At 38.8% G+C, this 22815-nt stretch overlaps 2 protein-coding genes across 2 annotated transcripts in view; both read left to right on the top strand.

The window, feature by feature from the left end:
• LOC309606577 (follitropin subunit beta) overlaps nt 1-22815 on the top strand; it is a 427115-nt gene that overhangs the window by 345273 nt on the left and 59027 nt on the right. The gene's annotated exons all lie outside the window — the stretch shown is intronic.
• LOC309605898 (follitropin subunit beta-like) lies at nt 164-16139 on the top strand (the record flags this gene model as incomplete). The annotated part of the gene is made up of 4 exons (XM_082342213.1): nt 164-230; nt 6369-6412; nt 6455-6655; nt 8225-16139. 4 exons carry the CDS (start codon nt 164-166, stop codon nt 8453-8455), a joined length of 543 nt encoding a protein of 180 aa, XP_082198339.1. The 3' UTR covers nt 8456-16139.

The raw sequence follows: 22815 nt of genomic DNA, 5'->3' as shown, positions 1-22815 counted from the left end.
GAATGGCATAAGACACTGAGAAATAAATAGTAAGTGAAGGGCTCACCTTAAAGTGCTGCTCTTGGGTTCAGACTGTTCTCCCATTCACCAGCAGCGGATAGCCTTAAAAATAGAGTAAGTGGTAGAAGGGGTTGGTTGCTGTCAATAACTCCCAGGTACGGGGATGGCAGGACAGAGCAAAATGAGCACCAGCCTAGGTCTCCACGACCGCACTGCTCATCCCAGCTCTCGTACTGCATCGCAGTATGGTCTTGGGCAAGTTCCCTAACCTCTCTGGATCTGTTCCACCTCTATAAAAAAGAATTCAGTACCAGGAATTCATCATCTGACATCCTTTCCATCTCTAAACCATGAGCAACTCACCAGGCCAAATTCAGGGTTAGTATTAGAAGAGCCATTCACCTAAGAAAGAAACTAGAAAACCTTTGGTTCTGTGCCTAAAGATGGTCCACTCAGAGGTATCGTACTCTTTGGAAGACTATGTTTAATGACAAAGGATTAGCTTTCCACTTTTTTCCTCACAAGACTTACTAAGGCAAAATGACATCCTCTTTGATTTTTGACCTGGTTTCACATCCTTTTCAATATTAAATGAAATGATGTAACTAACATGCTCACCACAAGATCTGGCACTTATTAAATGGCTCCTTATAAATATTACTTCTTCTGCTTTCCCTAAAGGTTTTGGGTGTCGAATATTCAATTGCCTTGCTGGATTTGTGTTTTCTAAGTAGAGATTTTCTTTTTTTTTTTTTTAGTGTGATGAAGTTTTTTTGTTTTTTGGGGTTTTTTTTGTTTGTTTGTTTTTATTTGGCTGTGCCGGGTCTTAGTTGTGGCACACGGGATCTTTAGTTGTGGCATGCGGGCTCTTAGTTGCAGCATGCGGGATCTAGTTCCCTGACCAAGGATCTAACCTGGGTCCCCTACACTGGGAGCCTGGAGTCTCAACCACTGTACCACCAGGGAAGTCCCTAAGTAGAGATTTTCTAATCCCTGGTTGATACATGGAAACTTCCTCGTCAGACATCTCCACTCGGCTAAAGAGACCAACTGTGTTGCTGACTCTCAGAGGCTTGCCAACATTGTCTCCTATAAGACTCAAATAAACAGCACTCTATATCCATTCCTGAGTCCCCAGAATTTTGAGAAATAGAACGAGGAATACATCAGAAGGAATCCCACATGCCCCCCTTATTACTGAAAGAGGCTAAATTGAAACACAGCAAGGTGTGAAAAACAACACTGGTCTACTAACTCCTCTCCAAAATTAGGTGGACACCCACTGAGGCAGAGGTTGGGCTCCCCCTAGAAAAGAGGAAGCGCAGTGGAGAAATGTTCTCTGTGGGCAAGTCCATGTCTAAGGAAGGAAGGGCAGAGCCAGGTCAAGCAGACCCAGCATTTCCTTCCCCGTTTACAATCAGGTAAAACCCTCCATCATCCCAAGGGTGGAGCAGTAAAGATTTCCAGGGAGGCTAGGACAGCTCTTAAGGAAAATCCCTCCATATGGAAACCGGGAATGGAAAAAAGGCATTCTCATTCATGAAAGACTGTCCATCCAGAACATCATGGAAGAAATAAATGAAGAAACAAACTAAAAACCAGTCTCAGTTACACTAGGGAGAAAGGGTAGAAGCAGATCCAGGCAACTGAAGCCTTAACCTGACCACACAGAAGCAGTCAAGATGATCAGATCTCCATTTCAAAATCTCAAAATTTCTAAATGTGTGCCCTTCACTTCCAAAGAGAAGGGAGGCTCGGGTTAAAGTCCTGACCATTTTGAGGAGCAAGGCTGGGGTTAATTTGCTGTGGCCAGCAAAATGGAGGGAGTTGTGTTAAGGGAAACGATGTCCTCTGGGATGATCACTCGGCTGAAAAGTTACTTGACCAAACACAAGCAGGTGGCAGCCCCACTGCCCAGAAGGGGGCCAGCTGCTAATTACAACGCCTCTCTGGAGAAGTGCTTCCAACAGTATTTGAGTTGTTAGTCGATTAGGTTTCAGTTAAATCGATAAAGCCTTCAGAGTTAACTATCTAGAAGATATTGCTCCACAATTATAATGCACAGAAAAGTGTTTATTATCAGCTTTCTCTTGTTTTGGCTTAATTATTTAAGCACTTGAGATTCAGTGGCTGTCTTCCTGCTGCCCCAGAAACAATCTGAGAGGGAAACCGGCGAACATTTCAAAGAAACCAGATCTATTTCTAATGGACAAATGAATCAAATGAAAAATGGGCTTTTTCTCAATTATATTCAGGAGGAACACAATTATTCAATAAATCAATGTGCATTTAGCTTAGGACAGTAAAAGCCACAATGTACTGAGTGCTCACCATGTGTTAGGTTTGAGCCAAGTGCTTTGCCAACACTATCTTATTTAATCTTTATAATTTCCCTGAAAGATAAGTAGTATTATGCCCATTTTCAGATGTGAAAACATGTCAAGTCAGTAAGAGAAAGAGACAGGATTCAAATTCAGATCTGTTGGTGTTATGGGTTGAATTGTGTCCCCCACCAAAACTCACATATTGAAGTTCTAACCCCTGTACCTCAGAATGTGACCTTATTTGGTAACAGGGTCATTGGAGATATAACTAGTGAAGTTAAGATGAGGCCATACCGGAGTAGGGTGGGTCCCTAATCCCATATGTCTGGTGTCCTTATCAAAAGGGGAGATTTGGACACAGATGCACACAGAAAGAATGATATGTGAAGATGAAGGCAGAGATCAGGGTGATACTCTACAAACCAAGGAACTCCAAAGATTGCCAGCAAATCACCAGAAGCTAGGGGAGAAACATGGAACAGTCTTGCTCACAGTCCTTGGAAAGAACCAAATCTGCTGATTTTGGACTTCTAGCCTCCAGAACTAAGAGACAATAAATTTCTGTTAAGTCACCTGGTTTGTGGTACTTCGTTATGGCAGCTCTAGCAAACTAATATAGTTGGGTCCCCAAAATCTGTGCCTTTCTGCTGGGTCATGCTAGAGGTCTAGGTGGGCAGAGTTCCTTGCTGCTCTTGAACCAACCCATCTGGTTAGACACCCTGGACCAAGCTTTACTGCAGTTTGGACTGAGATGGTAGAGGTAATCTCTGACAACATGTCTAGTGTGGCTTCTTTCCCACCTTCCCCCAGCTTGACTATGTCTCCACCTGTCTTAGTGTTTCTGAGAAATCAATATTGCCTCACTCTTTGAGTTAGCAGACCATGTGTTGTTCACTCATTCACTAAAAAAATACTGAGCTCCTTCTTTGTTCCCACTAGTCTCTCATGGAGTTCACAGTCTAGCAGAGGAGCATGATGTCAAGAAAATTATCACACTGAAAATTATGACAGCTATACAAAAAATGCTTGTCTTAGAGACCCCTACCAAAATTGAGACTGATCTCTTCTCTGTTCCAAGCTTTACCTTGATTCTTTTTAAAAATAATAAGATAGATATGTCAGAACACCAAGAAACAGAGGCCAAAGAAAACTTAATTGTTTTATTTATTCTGTATTCAAGGCAATGATAAGCAATATTTGGCAATTATCTGCAAATTTTCTCAAATTTAATAAAAACTATAAACCTGTATATCCAAGAAGCTCACTGAAACCCAAGTAGGAAAAACCCAAAGAAAATCACACCAAGGCACATCATAAATAAGCACAAATTCAGCAAGGCAGGCTGAAAATTTATGATAAAGATAAAAATCTTTAAAGCAGTCAAAGGGAAACAAGACACATTACATAGAGAGGATAAATATATAAGACTGCAGAATCCTCATCAGAAACAATGCAAATAAAGAATATGAAGTGCTGAAACAAAACTACCAACAAACAGACTTCCTAACCTAGAATTCTATAACTAGAAAAACTTTCTTCAAAAATTAAGTTGAATTAGGACATTTTTAGTAAATTTAAGATTGAGAGAATGTATTGCCAGATAATGTGCATGACAAAGAATTTTAAAGGATGTTCATTAAGCAGAAGAAAAATAATATGTGTTAAAAAAGGTAATATATGAGTAAATATAAAAGACTTTTCTAATTTTTTAAGTGTTTAAAAAATATAATTGACTATTTAGAACAAAGATAACAACAATGTATTGAGGGTAGAATAATGTTGAAGTAAAATAAGTAACAATTACACAAAGGATGAGGGTGGAGGAAAATGAAATGTTACAAGATACATACTTTAATTATGTGTGAAGTGGAATATTACTGAGATAAAGTATGCATTTTAAACTTGAGAACAAACAAACAAATAAATAAAGCAAGCTGATAAGCCAATTGTGGAAATAAAACAAATACTAAAAAAAATAACTAATTCAAAAGAAGACAGGAAAAATGGAAAAACAAACAAAGAATAAATGAGACAAATAACAATATGATGACCATAAACCCACGATTATCAAAAGTATATTAAATATGGGGAGGGGGTGGGGTGAGATGTGACAGGGTAAGAGAGTGTCATGGACATATATACACTACCAAATGTAAAATAGATAACTAGCGGGAAGCAGCCGCATAGCACAGGGAGATCAGCTCGGTGCTTTGTGACCACCTAGAGGGGTGGGATAGGGAGGGTGGGAGGGAGGGAGATGCAAGAGGGAAGAGAAATGGGAACATATTGTATATGTATAACTGATTCACTTTGTTATAAAGCAGAAGCTAACACACCATTGTAAGGCAATTATACTTCAATAAAGATGTTTAAAAAAAAAAAGTATATTAAACATAAAGATTTCGAGCACTCCAATTAAAAGGCAAAGATTATCAGATGAGATTTTTTTAAAGGCAAGATTCAACTATATGCTGCCCAGATGAAATGCACTTTAAATACAAAGACACAGGATGGAAAAAGATATATTTGAAAACACTAATCATACAGTTAGAGTGACTATATTAATGCCAGGTGAAATAGAGCTCAGGAGAAGGAATATTACCATGCCTAAAGAGGAACATTTCATAAAATAAAATGGTCAATTCAGCAGGAATATGAAAAAATCCAAAATGTACATGCACCTAATAACAGAGCTTCGAAGTGCACAAAGCAAAAACTTATAGCCTTATAAGCCTTAAGGAAGAAATGGATAAAATTATGGTTGGAAATTTCAACATTCTCCTCTCAGTAATCAATAGAACAAGCAGACAGAAAATGAGAAAGTATATAGACGAGTCAAACAACACTATCAGGTTAAATTCATCAATACCCTTAGAACATTTCACCCCAAAACAGCAGAATGCACATTCTTTACAAATGCACACAAATGTTCAACAAAACAATCCATAGGCTGGGATATAACATATATCTCAAAAGGTTTAAAATGATAGAAATTACATAAAGTGTGTTTTCTAAGCACAATGGAATTAAATAATCAATAACCAAACTATCATGAAAATCCCTTCAAATATGGAAATTAAACAACATGCTTCCAAATGACCCATGGGTCAAAGAAGAAAGCAAGAGAGAAATTAGAAAATATATTTAACTGAATAATGACAACTCAACATGAATTAAGATTTGGGGATGAATCTAAAGCAAACTTACAGGGAAATTTGTAGTCTTAAATGTTTTGGGTTTTTTTTTTTTTGGCTGTGCCATGCAGCATGAGGATCTTAGTTCAACAACCAGAGATCAAACATGTGCCCCCTGCATTGGGAGCACGGAGTCTTAATGACTGGACCGCCAGGGAAGTCCCTTAAATGCTTATATTAAGGTAATCCTCTGTGACATTTTTTTTAATTGAAGTATAGTTGCTGTACAATATTATATAAGTTTCAGGTGTACAATATAGTGATTCACAAGTTTTAAAGGTTATACTCCACTTATAAAATACTGGCCATATTCCCTGTTGTACAATATATCCTTGTACGTTATTTTATACCTAATAGTTTGTACCTCTTATTCCCCTACCCCTATATTGCCCCTCCCCTCTTCCCTCTCCCCACTGGTAACCACTAATTTGTTCTCTATATCTGTGAGTCTGCTTCTTTTTTTATTATATTCACTAGTTTGTTGTATTTTTTAGATCCCACAAATAAGTGATATCATATAGTATTTGTCTTTCTCTGTCTGATTTATTTCACTTAGCATAATGCCCTCCAAGTCCATCCATGTTACTGCAAATGGCAAAATTTCGTTCTTTTTGAGGCTGAGTAGTATTCCATTGTGTGTGTGTGTGTATGCCACATCTTTATCCATTCGTCTGTTGATGGACACAGGTTGTTTCCATATCTTGGCAATTGTAAATTGCCAACATAGGGGTGCATGTATCTTTTTGAATTAGTGTTTTTGTTTTTTTCAGATATATACCCTGTGACATCTTAATCCTTAAAAAATTATATGAGGATTTCTGACCTGTACTGTGTTTCTCTTGTGTTAAAGAGTGCTTGCTGAAGCTGAATGTGACGGTGGAGTTTGGGGAGCAGGTTTACTTCAGTTCAGTTTGACTGGGTCAAAGTCCATGACAGTTAAAATACTTTGGGTGTCTAATTGTTTGCTTCCCAACCCAGGATGAAGTCAGTAGTTTTTGCTTCCTTTTCTGTTGTTGGAGAGCAATGTGCTGCAGTAGCTGTGAGCTAACCAACATCATCATCACAGTAGAGAAAGAGGAATGTGGTCTCTGTAAAAGAATCAACACCACGTGGTGTGCGGGCTACTGCTGTACCCAGGTAGGTACTTTGCTTTGAAGGAAGTGAGAGTGCTGAGGGTCTGGATGAGGCAGGCTTCATTTATTCCCAACTTGTCAATATTTTGTCTCTTCTGAGTAACGGCCACGAGCCCTTTAGTTAACACTGTCTGTGTTGTGATTGAGGTAATTTACCATGATATCATTTAGATGTTTGGGTTTGGATTTAATTTGGGTAAAACAAATTCGGGACAGCTCAGATTGATGTAAATGAATGCTTCAGTAATGTGCCAACTCTGCATTTTAAAAGAGCATTTTTCTGCTAGCTTTACCTATTGAGGGATAAACATGGGCATGAGTACATATCTATATTTAATCATGGAATTTTGCCAATAGTCTTAAAAAGCCAATTGCAATAATAAAAGGCATACCTCTGCAACAGGAATAGTAATAACATTCATTTTAAAGCCAAATAAAAAATGCAAGCAGCCAATTATAAAATTCATTTTATTGACCCATCTTTAATACAATACCAACGAGCAGCCTGAGAGCAATCAATGCCTGTACACTAGAACCAAAATGAATCATCAAACCCACACCCTTCTTTATGCTGTTAAGAAAATCAAGGAATAGAGGTATTAAACCATTTGTCTACAGTCTCACAGCTTCTTCAAAATAAACCAGTTAAAGGGGAAAGTGTTTCTTTGCCATTTTTCTGTTGTACCTGGCTGTGCAGAAGTTTGATAAACTGAAATTGAAAGTGGCTGCTTTTTAATGAAAATACTTTGTTTGATATTAAATTAATTGATCAATAAAACTCAACTTACTGCATTTGGGTGAGATATAGACCCAGTGGCCAGCTAGGGAAATGAATTAACCCCCAGTCCCCTTTCTCCCTCAAAGCCAATTATTTTCTCATTGGGCAAGTAGAAGAGTGAAATATATTTGGCCTGATTTAGATGTTCTGATAGTGAAACTGTATCATATACTTTTGGATTAAGAACCCCACAAAGGTACAGAATTTAAGGCAGTGGCAAGGAAGAATCTAAAAGGCAATAGAATATCCAGAATCCAATATGAGAATTCCCAAACACTTTAGGCAAAATACCAATAATTTAGCTTACGGCTCTTATTCCTCTCTTAAATATACACAGAAAAGAGTACTTGGAAATATTTTTCTTTCCAAGTGCTATGTTTTTACCTGTCATTAATATAGCTTAAGATTACGAGGTACAAAAAAAAAAAAAAAAAACACTCATCCTTAAATTGCAAAGGTCATATCTTCTAAAAATACCCTTTATCTTTACATGTTTTTATGCCATACAAATTCAAAGGTTTTATAGAGTTTCAGAAATATTAAATATGTGGGTACTCTCATGGTAGAGAGAAAAGAGACAATTATATTTTCTATAACACTTCCAGGACAGTTCAGAAAAGTGGTATAAATGTTCCTTTATGAGGTCAACTTTCCTGTGCTTAAGTATCCTAGAAGCTGATCTTCTGAGAGCAAATATTAGAGCAAGCAGTATTAAATCCCTGTCTTATATTGACTAAGCCAAACAGAAGCTTGCAGAATATTGTAACCTAACTTTCTCTCTCTTAAACCACTCAGGATCTAGTGTACAAGGATCCAGCCAGGCCCAACATCCAGAAAACATGTACCTTCAAGGAGCTGGTGTACGAGACGGTCAAAGTGCCTGGCTGTGCTCACCACGCAGACTCCCTGTATACGTACCCAGTAGCCTCTGAATGTCACTGTGGCAAGTGTGACAGCGACAGCACTGACTGCACCGTGCGAGGCCTGGGGCCCAGCTACTGCTCCTTCAGTGAAATCAAAGAATAAAGAGCAGTGGACACTTTGAGCTGCCTACCCTTGACCTGAAGGACCAAGACATCCAAGACGTCTGTGTGTACATGCGCCCAGGCTGCAAACCACTGTGGGAGACTCCACTGATCCCTGCTCTCCTGCAGAAGCGAGCTCCAGGAATGGAGAGTGTTGGGGCCTGGGGCCTGTCACCACTCAACCCTATATTCCTAGTTCTGGGCTCTGTCAGTTTCATTCAACTTGAATGCAGGGGCTGTAAGCTGTTTCCCATTTTTAATAGACTTAGAGGTCCTCTAGAGCAACCCTGTCATTTTACAGACGAGAAAACCTAGACTTAGGAGAAGGAAGTCTCAAGATGATGGAGTAGGAGAACTAAATGGAACGCAATCTCCTGTAAGATATATGGCCTGCAAGAGCAGAGCCGGTATCGCTTTAGTGTCACGGAGCAGGTACCTAACTCTATGTCTAATTGTTTCGTTATTAAGAGGAGAGTCAGGAAGGTAGGGATACTAAATCAAGACTATCCACTTTATTGCCAGCCTATGCAGGTGCTACAACAGTTCCACCTCACCTGTGTTTTCTGGCAGAGAAGTTGTTGACTTGAGAAGGTGGGAGCAGGTGTGGGAGGGTGGTAAGCTGGGAAACAGTGCAACCATTCACAATTTGCAGCCTTAAAAACCACATCTTAATTTTTATTTCAAATTTGAATTAAGAGCCAAGATGAGGGGGCTTCTCTGGTGGCACAGTGGTCGAGAATCTGCCTGCCAATGCAGGGGACACGGGTTCGAGCCCTGGTCTGGGAAGATCCCACATGCCACGGAGCAACTGGGCCCGTGAGCCACAACTACTGAGGCTGCGTGTCTGGAGCCTGTGCTCCGCAACAAGAGGGGCCGCAATAGTGAGAGGCCCGCGCACCGCGATGAAGAGTGGCCCCCGCTCGCCGCCACTAGAGAAAGCCCTCACACAGAAACGAAGACCCAACACAGCCAAAAATAAATAAATTAATTAAAAAAAAAAAAAAAAAAGAGCCAAGATGAGAACTATGAATTTGGGTCTGTGGAAATTCAGTTGCAAGATCAACAAATATCCTTTCCTAACTTGCTAGCCCCTATGTACTTTGCCACTTAAATAAACTTGATCAAGAACTTCCAGCCTTCTCAAAGCTCCCCCTCAGGCAATAAGGCATATCACTTGTCACTCACTGCTGTGCCACCTGTATCAGAAATCTCCTCCATTGCTGGGATGGGAACCTTGAAGTCCACGTGACAGCACTTTAGGCAACTTAACAGGCTACATTTAACTTACTTGCCAATTAACTTTTCAGAGAAATAGTTCTCTTAGAAAGAGTTGGCAGTCTAGAGAGAATAGCTGTATTTTCTGGGCTCTCTCTACATTTGCTTTATCACTTGACTACATGTTCTCCCAAATCTATGATTTCTTTCAAAAGGGTGCACTCTGAAAATGCTTTGTGACTTAAACTACTTTTAAAGATAATAACTTTTTTTTTTACCTGAATATTGAAACATACTTAAAAATCAAAAATGTTGTCTAACAAAGGCACAACTTTGGATTTTTCCATGCTCTTGAACTACTTGCTCATGACACATACATGTGTATTTTCATAATATAAGTGGTGACATTACTAGAAATCTATTTTTAAATGCTTCTATAAATATCACCTGTGCTTACTGTTCACTTGGGAATATCCATAAGAATTTTGTTGGATTTTAGTGTTCTTTTTTCCCTAAAATAGACCTTCTGTCATTTCTTGTATCATCAATTTCCTAATTTATTCCTACTCTTAACCCCCAGTCTACACTAAAATTGATTTATTCCCAGAAAGCTCTTAGCATGTCTTATCTGTAACTCAGACTCAATGGGAAGTTTTCCTCATAACCTTTGGAATCTAGTTAAGTACTAGAGCTGATACACTTTCCAGCACATGGATATCAAGGATTATTCTTCTCAGGAGATGCAGAAAAAGCATTTGACAAAATTCAACATCCTTCATGATAAAAACTCTCAACAAATTGGATATAGAAGGAATGTACCTCAACATAATAAAGGCCATATATGACAAGCCCACGGCTAACTTCATATTCAATGGTGAAAGATTGAAAGCTTTTCCTCTAAGATCAGGAATAAGAGAAGGATGTCTACTCTCACCAGAGAATATTCCAACATTACCAGAAGTCCTAGACATAGCAATCAGGCAAGAAAAAGAAATAGAAGTCTTCCAAATCAGAAAGGAAGAAGTAAAACTGTCTGTGATTGCAGATGACATTATCTCATATGTAGAAAGCCCTAAAGACTCCACTCAAAAACTGTTAGAACTAATAAATGAATTCAGCAAAGTTTCAGGATACCAAATCAACGTACAAAAATCAGTTGCAGGGCTTCCCTGGTGGCGCAGTGGTTGAGAATCTGCCTGCCAATGCAGGGGACACGGGTTCGAGCCCTGGTCTGGGAAGATCCCACATGCCACGGAGCAACCTGGCCCGTGAGCCACAACTACTGAGCCTGAGCGTCTGGAGCCTCTGCTCCGCAACAAGAGAGGCCGCGATAGTGACAGGCCCGCGCACCGCGATGAAGAGTGGCCCCCACTCGCCGCAACTGGAGAAAGCCCTCACACAGAAACGAAGACCCAACACAGCCAAAAATAAACATAATAAATAAATAATAAAAATTAAAAAAAAAAAAAAAAATCAGTTGCATTTCCATATACTAACAACAAAACTATCTGAAAAAGAATTAAAGAAAATAATCTCATTCACAATAGCATCAAAAACAATATAATAGCTATGAATAAAGTTAACCAAGGAAATGAAAAATCTGTACAATAAAAAATATAAGACAATGATGAAAGAAATTGAAGAAGACACAAATAAATGGAATAATATCTCATGTTCATGGGTCAGAAGAATTAATATTGTTAAAATATCCATACTACTCAAAGCCATCTATAGATTCAATGTCAAAATTCATCTTTTATAGAAATAGGAAAAACAATCCAAAAATTTGTATGGAACCACAAAAGACCCTGATTAGCCAACTTGAGGAAGAAGAACAAAGCTAGAGGCATCACAGTTCCTGGTTTCAAACTATACTACAAAGCTACAGTAATTACAACAGTATGATACTGGCATTAAAAAGACACACTGACCAATGGAACAGAATCAAGAGCCCAGAAATAAACCTATGCATATGTGGTCAACTAGTATTTGACAAGGGAGCCAAGAATACACAGTGGGGTAAAGACAGTCTCTTTATTAAACGATATTGGGAAAACTGGATATCCACATGCAAAATAATGAAATTGGACCACTACTTTACACCACTCACAAACTAACACAAAGTGAATTAAAAACTTGAATGTAAAACCTGGAACCATAAAACTCCTAGAAGAAAATATAGGGGTAAGCTGCTTGACCTTGGTCTTGGCAGTGATTTTTTAGATATGACACCTATAGCACAAGCAACAAAAGCAAAAATAAATGGGACTACATTTAACTAAAAATCTTCTGCACAGCAAAAGAATTGATCACCAGTTGAAGAGGCAACCTAGGGAATGGGAAAAAATATTTGCAAACCACATATCTGATAAGGGGTTAATATCCAAAATATAACTCAATATCAAAAAAAAATAAATCTTATTTTTAAAATGGGCAAATGACCTAAACAGACATTTTTCCAAGCAAGACACATAAATGGCCAACAGGTACATGAAAAGGTAAAACAGCACTGATCACCAGAGAAATGCAAATCAAAACCATGATGAGATATCCTTTCACATCCGTTAGAAGGGCTATTATCAAAAAGATAAGAGATAACAAGTGTTGGCCAGTATGTGGAGAAAGGGAACCCATGCACTGTTGGTGGAAATGTAAATTGATGCAGCCACTATGAAAAACAGTAGAGAGGTTCCTCAAAAAAAATTAAAAAGTGAACTACTATATTATCCAGCAATTCCAATTCTGGGTATATATGAGAAGGAAATAAAGTCACTATCTCAAAGAGATACCTGCACCCCCATGTTCACTCTAACATTATTTTAAATAGCCAGGACCTTGAAACAACTTAAGTGTCTGTCAGTGGATGAACAGATAAAGATGATGTGGTATGTACACACAATTGAATATTATTCAGCCATAAAGAAAGAAGGAAATCCCTCCATTTGTAACAACATGGATGAAACTTGAGGGCATTATGCTAACTGAAATAAGTCAGAGGAAGGCAAATACTGTATGATCTCACTTACATGTGGAATCTAAAATAAACCACAGAGAACAGACTGGTGGTTGCCAGGGGCGGGTGGTCAAGGAGGGAGAAATGGGTAAAGGTGGTCAAAGGATACAAAGTTCCAGTTATCAGATGATAAGTTCTGGGGATCTAATGTACATCATGGTGACTATTATTAACAATACTGTATTATATACCTGACAGTTGCTAAAAGAGATCTTAAAAGTTCTCACCACAAAAAGTAAATAAATAAATAAATAAAAATAGAAATAAATAAAAAGGTAACTACATGAGGTGACAGATGTGTTGACTAACCTTACTGTGGTAATCATTTCACAATGTATACATATATCAAATCATCATATTTCACACCTTAAACTTAATGTTGTATGTCAATTATATCTTGATAAGGCTGGAAAAAAATTAAAATTAAATTTCTAAAGAAAAATAATTATTCTTTCCAAATGAATTTTTTTTCCATTCAATTTGAAATTCTTGAATTGAGAATGAGTACATGTTAAAACAGTGGGCCTCTCATAATAATCATCTGCTCTGTTCTTCACGAACAGATGTGATTATATTTTTTGACTGTACAAAGATCTAAGAACAAACAAAATGAAAGCTGAATAGAATCACAGAATGGAGAGAGGACTGAAGGCCATCTAGTTCTGTGTTGCCATTTACTGTGTGCTAACACTGAGGCCTGAGATCACATAGGATCAGAATTAGAACCCTGTACCCCTTATTTTTAGTCTCTCTTCAGATTATCTCCCATTATGCCATCAAAACACTTTGCCAACCAAACTAGATCATTCAAACAAGGCTATCTGCAAAGTGTAGACTATCACATACATCTATATTCTCTACAATATTTTTATGTCAAGACTAGACTGCAGTTCTGGTGATCAAAAAAAAAAAAAAAAGTTAGTAACTCTGTGGATGTAGGGATTCTGTCTGCCTCTGTCTGCCTTTGGGTAAACCCTTAGCACTTAGTAGGTACCATTAGTGGTATAAATGGATTGACTCAAACTGAACCGAGAATCTGTTTGCCTGCAATTTCCATCCAGTTTTCTCTTTTGGAACCATCCAAAACAAAATTAATCTCTTTTCTGTTTGAACACCATTCAAGTAAGGAGAGCAGCTATGTTCTTGTTTCCAGCCGGAAGATTAGCAGTTCATTCAACTGTTCTTTGAATAATCCAGGGTTCAGACAGACCCTTCCACAATCCTGATCAATATTCTTTTGTGTGCTAAGGGCCTATATAAAGTATGTGGATTCATAAAGGGCAGAATGGACCCAGACTGAAGACATTAAATAACTGCAGACAACAGATTGGAATGGAAGGTCTTTGAAGAAACAGCAAATGTATTATAATTATGTCCTGAGCACCTGGCCCATCCTAGGCTCCAGCAACTATGTCTAAATGACTTGATCAGAGCATTGTCTTGCTGCTCTCCATCTGAAACCATTAAGACAAAGCCTTTTGCCCATTTCAATGGTAAGCATTCTTTTTTGCACTCAGTGTTACTCCCTACCAATGTACTTCAGTTAGCCTACTGAGTTTGAAATTTATATCATTACTTCTTCTATTTCTCTTCACATAGAAAGACAGGAAAAAATACTCAAGGCAAGAACTTAAAAGGAGGAGGTGAAAGATCTAAGACCTATCGAGATTATCAATATTTTACCAATATAAACACAGAAACTTTGTTTACGTACCATGGGCTGCCCAGACAGGTAGCCAAGCAATACTGGTCTGAGCAAACCTGAGTTGCTAATAGGTAGGTAATATAATAGATGACTGATAGCAGAGATGTGAGTTCAAACCCCAGGTTGGGTCCTTCCTGTGTGCTGTTGGTCAAACTATGTAACCTCTCTGAGCTTGGGTCCTCATTTTCAAAATAGCAATAATATTTATAGCTAACATTTATATGGAAGCTACCATGAGCCAGGTACTATTTTATAACTAACTCATTTAATCCTTGTATAGTCCTCTGAAGTAGGTTTATTACTATCTTTATTTCACAGAAGAAGAAATAAGTTTAGAAAGATTAAATAATTTGCATGAGTCACACAGCCAATAAGTGGTGAAGCTGGGATTTAAACCCAGGCAATCAGCTCCAGAGTTTCTGTTTCCAGCCATTACACCATACTGCCTATACTCTCATAAGCATGAATTCCAAAATATTCTCTCCTATTGCCATCACTCCCCTCAGCAGCCAGAAAGAAAAGAGAGAACTGGGCTAGAACTCAGTCAGGAGGCCTGGATTCCACTCACAGCACCTCCCTGACCGCCTCTGTGACTCTGAGCAAGTTACTTTCTCTCTGTGGGCCTCGGAATCCTCATGTGTAAAATGAAAATGTTCAGGGGTCATGAATTCATGCTTAGAGATGCCCAAGGAATGAATGAGACAGACTAAAGTGTATCCTTTCCACAGAGAAACACTTTGCTTGCATATATAATACATAAATTACGTGAGGACATAAGAAGCACTCAATACAATTGCGTCTATCATTATCATTTACTTTTCCCTTTCCCTTTCTGCCCGCATACCTCGAGTGTTCAACCTTAGGAAAAGTTAGAAAAGCTACATCTCTCAATTACGCTCACCATTTCAGACCCCAGAGAAAGTTATTAGCATGGAAACAGCCTTGCAGAGCTAAGGCCAGAGGAAGGCCAGGAACCAGCCCATTTCTGAGCCTGTTTAGTCTTCTAACAGCTGACCTCGACTTTCTGGCCGGCTCTGAGCCTGCCACACCAACAGTTCTTCAGACCCAAGGCTGTGAATGCACAGTGTTCTACAAGCAGTCATAACCTCCCAAATCCACTTAATCCCTTAATCCTCACCTCCCAGCACGGCAGGAGCTCGCACTGAACACCTGCCTCTCAGCCTTTACCCAACAGCTTCCACAAAGACCTGAGCCCAGTCCCAGCTACTCTGCTCCAACTTTCTCAAACCCTGAGGTTCCTGCTTTTAGAGGAAATGTTCTAGCGCATGGCTGAAGTTTGCTAATATGTAAGAGAGAAAATCCAAAGTACATTTGGTATTTGGACAAATATCAAATGTTTTCCCTATGCACCAGATTTAAAATATAAATGGGGGAAGTTAAAAAAAAAAAAAAAGCAAAAGGCAAGCAAGCAGGCTGCTCTGATTCTGGTGCTGCTTCTTCTCCTCCAGTAGACAATTCTAGAAGGGTAAGTGAGATTCCCACTGTATTCTAGAATGTTGACCTTATTATGCCCTCCCTATTGCCATTACTCCCCACAATAGCAGGAAAGAAGAGAACACTGGGCTGGAAGTCAGTCAGGAGGCCTGGGTTACACTCACAGCAACTCCCAGACTAGCTCTGTGACCATGGGCAAGTCACTTTCTCTCTCCCAGCCTCAGAATCCTCATCTGTAAAATACAGATGTCTGCAGGTCACAAATGAATGCTCAGGGAGGCCTAGAAAGAACTGCAATGAGTGGGCTTCCCTGGTGGCGCAGTGGTTGAGAGTCTGCCTGCCAATGCAGGGGACGCGGGTTCGAGCCCTGGTCCGGGAAGATCCCACATGCCGCGGAGCAACTAGGCCCGTGAGCCACAATTACTGAGCCTGCGCGTCTGGAGCCTGTGCTCCACAACAAGAGAGGCCACGATAGTGAGAGGCCCGCGCACCGCGATGAAGAGTGGCCCCCGCTTGCCACAACTAGAGAAAGCCCTCGCACAGAAACGAAGACCCACCCAACACAGTCATAAATAAATAAATAAATACTTAAAAAAAAAAAATAAGTAAAAATTAAAAAAAAAAAAAAAAAAGAACTGCAATGAGTGAAATAGACTAAGAATCATTCAACAGAGAAACACTTTGCTTGCATGTTAAATACATAATAACATTCTCCATTTTCATAAAGAAATATGCCAACTTCATTTAGTAAACTTTAAATTTAAAATAGTTTAAGATTTACAGAGAAGTTGCAAAAATAGTAGAGCTCCAATATACCCCACACCCAGTTTCCCCTTTTGTTAACATCTTACATGAGCATCATACATTTATCATGACTATTTTTTATCAGCCTATCTACAAATATGAATACAGAGAAGTATATCTCTACTTAGGAAGAACAAAGACAATTTTGTGTTGATAATTCAGCTTAAATTAGAGATACAGTAGGGAGTAGAGGAAATGATAGTTAACAGGCACAAATCCCAGGAATGGGAGGAGCTGCAGCCCAGATTCAGGGGATGAATGCCACACAGAAATGCAGATCCTGTATTTCTAGATCTCTGGGTTTTATCTTTGTTTTTTGTCTTACAAACAAACTAAAAATCGAGATTTTTATGTCAAACACATCAATTTTTAAAATTTTGAAGGTAAGCTTATTTCTTTTCCTTTCTCAAAATACTACGCTGGCCAAATAAAACAGATATACTAACTGGATTTGGCCTATGACTTTCAGTTTGGGATCTCTAGTTCTATTAGTTTCACTTGGCCAAAGTCAAGTGTTAGCAGGACTGGTTCCTTCTGGAGGCTCTGAGAAGAAGGTCTATTTCCTTTCCTCTTTCAGCTTCCAGTGACCACCTGTTTTCCTTGACTTGTGGAGTACTGCTCCGTCTCCAAAGCACATGACTCCAATTCTGCCTCTGTCATCACATGGCCTTCTCTGCTGACTCTGACTGTTCCTGCATCCCTCTTATAAGAAGTGTTACGATTACTTCAGGCCCACACACATAATCCAGGATAATCTCCCCACCTCAAGATCTTTAATTTAAGCACATATGAAAATTCCCTTTTGCCATGTAAGGTAACATTCACGGCTTCCAAAAAATTAAGACATGGACATATGAGGGGGGTAAATATCCAGTCTACCACATTAGTTTAGAGGCTTAGTTCCTTTCCAGTTTTTGTATTTAAGGATTCTCTCTCAGATCACTTTCTTAGGATGCCATCTTCTTTCTTATGATTCCATTTTCTTGGCCTCCTATCAGAGAAGCCACTTTAGCAAATATCTGGGGGGCAGCTGTCATAAGCCCAGCAGTATGCCAGGGACAAAGGGAAGAAGTAAATACACAAGGACAAATATTCTCTATTTCAAAGGTTTCTGATATACTTGGGAAAGCACAAGAATTTACAGAAGGTACAATATTCTGAAAACTCACTTTATTAGAAAGATTTTCATTAGATCTAGGGGAAGACATTGGGGATACACACATTTTTGCAGAAGAATTTTACAAAACTATGTATCATCATCAATTTACTGACACTTGACAGAACACCTATTAGTCACCATGTCCACATATGAACTTAATAATCTGTACTAGAGAGGACACAGCCTGTGAAAACACAGGCCCAGGATGAAGGGCCTGAGAAAGGTCAATATCTCTGAGATTAAACTCTTGGAGGGGACATGGCCAGAACCACCTTATTCCCCTAAACCAAAATTTATGCCCAACACTACAGCCATAAACTATTAAGCCAGAAGGGCATCTTTTCACTGGAACCCTAAAGTGGACATCTTTTGGAGTATCTGCCCCATATTCCTACATCCTTTCTCTGGGAAATACATCTCCCTGTAACTCATTAAAATGCCTTCTTGGCATATGTTTGCAATCACTGACTCCAGTTGATTGAGCCAGTAGGCACTTGCTGCATACACTTCCATCCCTAGACATTTGGAATTAAAACCAAGAGTTGAGTTGGTTGAGGCCTCTAACATAGAAATCTGGAAGATGAAGAATTATAATTTTTCTCCATCATAGACTGGAGTAGAGGGAACCACTCCACACAAAGAGAGAGCAAGCAAGGCAAGAAACAATCACACACAGAGAAACTAAAGTGATATCCAGAGAAGCCTCACAGCTTTTACGTTTTGCTTCCAGTCACTTCTTTGATTTGGCTGCATTATTGCCTTGAGTTCCAAAAGACAACTCTGTTTCTTTAAATAAATTTTCTGTCTTTCCTTAGGTGAGACCAAGTTGACTTCTGTCATTTGAAACTAATGTTCGCAGTCCCCTGCGAGCTCTCAAAGAGCTTTCCCTGAAGGCTCCCACTCACTGCCGTCTCCGCTGAAAATGTTTCCTACTATTATTGCATTTGGATCCTTGTCCTTCAGGAACTACTTCAGAAGAATTTGGTACCTGGCATCTATAAGATTTGAGGACAGAGGACACCTTAGGCAACACAACTCACACATCACTTTTGCAGAAGTGAAATGTTTGGCCTAATTTCTCAAAATAAAGTCATTTTTATGGGTGGTGAAATTTCTCATGTCCCAGTTGCTAAACGGTTTCATGTAAACCTTGAAAGTTTACAGGAATTTGATCCTCATCCCAGGCGCTGTCCAAATTTTAAGGAATGAAATGAGGTTTGACAGATACCTGTTTAGTGCTTTCACTTATTAAACAAGTATGTTTTGCCATTTATAGAATATATTCACTCACAGTACCTCATTTGACCCTCACAACAGTCCAGTGAGAAAGATCCTGTATTCCCATTTTAGAGATTTCAGCAGTGTTGAATGATATGACCTAGTGAAATGGCACTGGATTCTGAGGCCCTTAATACTTACTTAGGGTAAGTATTAAGTCTAACTAATCCTAATATGCTAATCACCCTGCACAGTAAATGACACATAGTGTTTCAGGAGTGACAAGTCATTTCATGTTACACAGCCACTCCAATCCACTGATAATTGGCTACCTGCAACACTGTGTTGAGAAGGATTCTGGGAGTGCATGTGGACTCTGAACAAGTGCTGTGACTGAACAGTGCCGCCTGCTGACATGTAAGGGAGGGACAGTGGCAGCACAGTGCTCGGTATTTCCATCCCTACAGTCAATGCTCTATAAATGTTCATTGAGTTAAACCAAAGTGGCAGACCCAGGACTGAAAACCAAGTCACTGATTCTGTTTGCTGGTGTTCTTTCCATTACACTAGACAGCATCTTCCCTCTCACCCCTAAATTCTAAACCAGGGGTGAGAAAACTACAGCCCAAAGATCAAATGTGCCCTGCTGCCTGTTTTTGGAAATGAAGTTTTACCGGAACACAGTCAGGCTCGTTTGTTTATGTACTGTCTGCACATGCTTTCCTGCAACAATGACTGAGTTGAGCAGTCACAACAGAGACCACGTTGCCCACAAAGACTAAAATATTTACCATCTGTCCCTTTATAGAAAAAGTCTGGCCAATCCCGCTCCTAAACCAAATCAAAGAAGTTCAAAGCAGCTCCAAAGAGATCAATGTTATTCTACCTTTTTTTCTCCATAGAAGAAAACTGCCACCTTTGAGCTTTGGTGACTACATAAGGTACACCTTACCATCATTAACATTCTAAGGTAAAGCAGGCAAGTGTGTACTCCTTATTTGCACATTCATGGATTGGCATTTAGAAAAGAAGTATCTGTAATATGAATTAAGGACTTTAACTATGTGTGCCTGAGGTAATTTATTCACTGAAGAGTAAAAGAAAAGTACAACATAAAATGGTAATAATCAAATTAAAACCTACTGTAAACTCCTACTCGCCAAGGATCCAATCAGCCAGAGAGTCGTTACTTTTTTTTTTTTTTTCCTTTATGGGGAGAAATACTAAACAAGAATTGGTTAATGAAATTGATGAGAGAAACAGTTTTCAGCATATCCACTCATAAATAAAAGTAACTGATATTCATAATTACAATACTAAAGCCTTATGAGTTACGTAAAGAAGACTTAGTAATCTTTGTGAGACTTAGAGGACAATATTAAGCTAACCAGTGCTAATGAGCCAAGTTGCCCAAGTTCTGAACACACAGGAGAATAGTACATTGGTTTATCCTTTAACTTTTGGTTTTTATGCAGTATTATAGGAGTTAACCCAAGGAACAGAAAGAAAGAAAATGTATTGAGTTAGTTCTCTCTTTCTCCAACAGATTGTGTGGATCACCAAACTACACAATACAACACTCACCTTGGTGATCATTAAATACTTGTGAGCAATAAGGTAATTTATACATCACCACCAACTGCAGTGGGAGAAAATGATAATAAAACATCAAACACAAACATGCAATGTAGTATCAGATATTATGGGGAAAACATTGTGATAGAAATTCTGCTGGGTTGATTAAAAATATGGTGGCTAATAATTCCTCACATCCAAGTACATACATATTACTCCTGAGAACAAGAAGTGGATCTATTCTCTTCCCCCCTGAATTTGGGCAGGGCTTGTGACTTACTCTGACCAACAGAATGCAGCAAAAGTGGCATTCTGAGATTTTCCAATCGGGTCTTAAGAGAACCGTCTCCCTCTTGGAATCTAGCTGCCGTGCCGTGAAGAAGCTCAGGCCAAACTCTAGAGCGAGAGAGGCCATGTGGGGGGAAGCCCTGCCAAACAAGAGGCCATCTTGGGCATTTCTGCTCCTAGCAGCTCCCCACCAAATGCAGCTGCTTACATGATCAGAATTAGTAGAATCACCCAGCTGAGCCCAGTAAACCCACAATAATAAAGTGTTGTTTTAAGACACGATATTTTGGGGCGGTTGGTTAAAAGAAGTAGATCCTCAAACAGAGACAGGTTTTGTGGGGAAGATCATTTAGACTGATGGTCAGAGATGGACTTATGAGAAGTTGTTGTTTGAGCTGAGTGAAAAGAAGGAACCAGTTGTGAGACTCTCTGGTGGCAGAGCATTTCAGGCAGAAGACATAGCAAGTACAAATCCCTGGGGCAGGAATAAGCTTGGTGTGCTTGAGAAAAAATTAGAAGCCTGATATCACTGCAATGTAATGAGGAAAGCTGAATCAGAGAGAGGGAGGGGCTAGATCCTGGAAGGACTCGTAAGCCACAGTAAGGAATTTAGATTTACTTTTAAGCCAGTGGAAAACCATTGGAGATTTTTAAGCAAAAAATGATACAAACTGATTTATGTTTTGAAAATATCATTCTGGTTGCTGTGTATAACTATGGCTTTGCCTTTCCTAGAAATTTTATATAAATGCAATCATACAAAATACAGTCTTTTGTGTCTGGCTTCCTTCACGTATAATGTTTTTGAGATTCATGCATACTACTATGTGTTTCACTAGTTTCTTCCCCTTACGCCTAGATAGATTCCATTATATGCATATGTCACATTTTGTTTATCCATTCACCAGCTGATGGGCATTTGGTATATTTCCCATTTGGGGCTAATACGGATCATTCTACTACAAATATCTGCATATAAGTCATTGTGTAGACACATGTTTTCATTTCTCCTGTGTAAATATCTAGGTAAGTATATGTTTATGGAAGGGTATGTTTAACTTTTTGAGAAACTGTCAAACTGTTTTCCACAGTGACTGTACCATTTTAAATTCCTGGCAGCAGTGAATAACAGCTCCGGTTTCTTCACATTCTCATCAACACTTAGTGCTGTCTTTTTCAGTTTGGCCATTCCAAGTAGGTGTACTGTGGTATTTCATTGTGGCTATAAACTGCATTTTCCTATTAACTAATGATGTAGATCCTATTTGCTTTAATGTGCTTATTTGGAGAAATAGCTACTTGAATCTTTTGCCTATTTTTTATTAAGTTATAAGAACTCTTTATATATTCTGGATATATGCTCTTTATCAAATATATGCTTTGAAAATATTCTCTCCCAGTCTGTGGCTTGCCTTTTTTTAATTTTCTTAATGGAATCATTTGAAGAGAAAACATTTCTAACTTTGGTGAAATCCAATTTTCTAATTTTTTGTATAGCTTGCTTTTGTGTCCTATGTAAGAAATCTTTGCCTAACACAAAATCAAAAAAATTTTCCTCTCTATTTTCTTCTAGAAATTTTATAGTTATAGCTATGACATTTGGGTCCATTATACATTTCTTCAGCAGAATTTTATGTACTGCCAGATCACATTTGAGGGTCATCCCTGCTTGTTTTAAGGAGTTTAAATTCAGTAGGTTAAAATTTATTTTATAAGTCAAACAAGTAATAGGTAATCTTTGGAAAAGGAGGGATCTATCTATTTTTCAATCATTATATCTTGGCCAAAACTGTGTATTCCCAGTCATAGACTCATTTACTCTATGAAATGCATCTTGAAACTTCTTCACACCCTCCACCCTAAATCTTCTTGATGCTGGGAATGAAGGCAGGGGGTAGGGAATGTTCTTCTTACTCCTAATATTTCCTT

The sequence above is a fragment of the Balaenoptera borealis genome (assembly GCF_965194805.1).
Source record: "Balaenoptera borealis genome assembly, chromosome: 11".
NCBI classification, from domain to species: Eukaryota; Metazoa; Chordata; class Mammalia; order Artiodactyla; family Balaenopteridae; genus Balaenoptera; species Balaenoptera borealis.
This window is presented reverse-complemented; position numbering and strand designations above follow the sequence as displayed.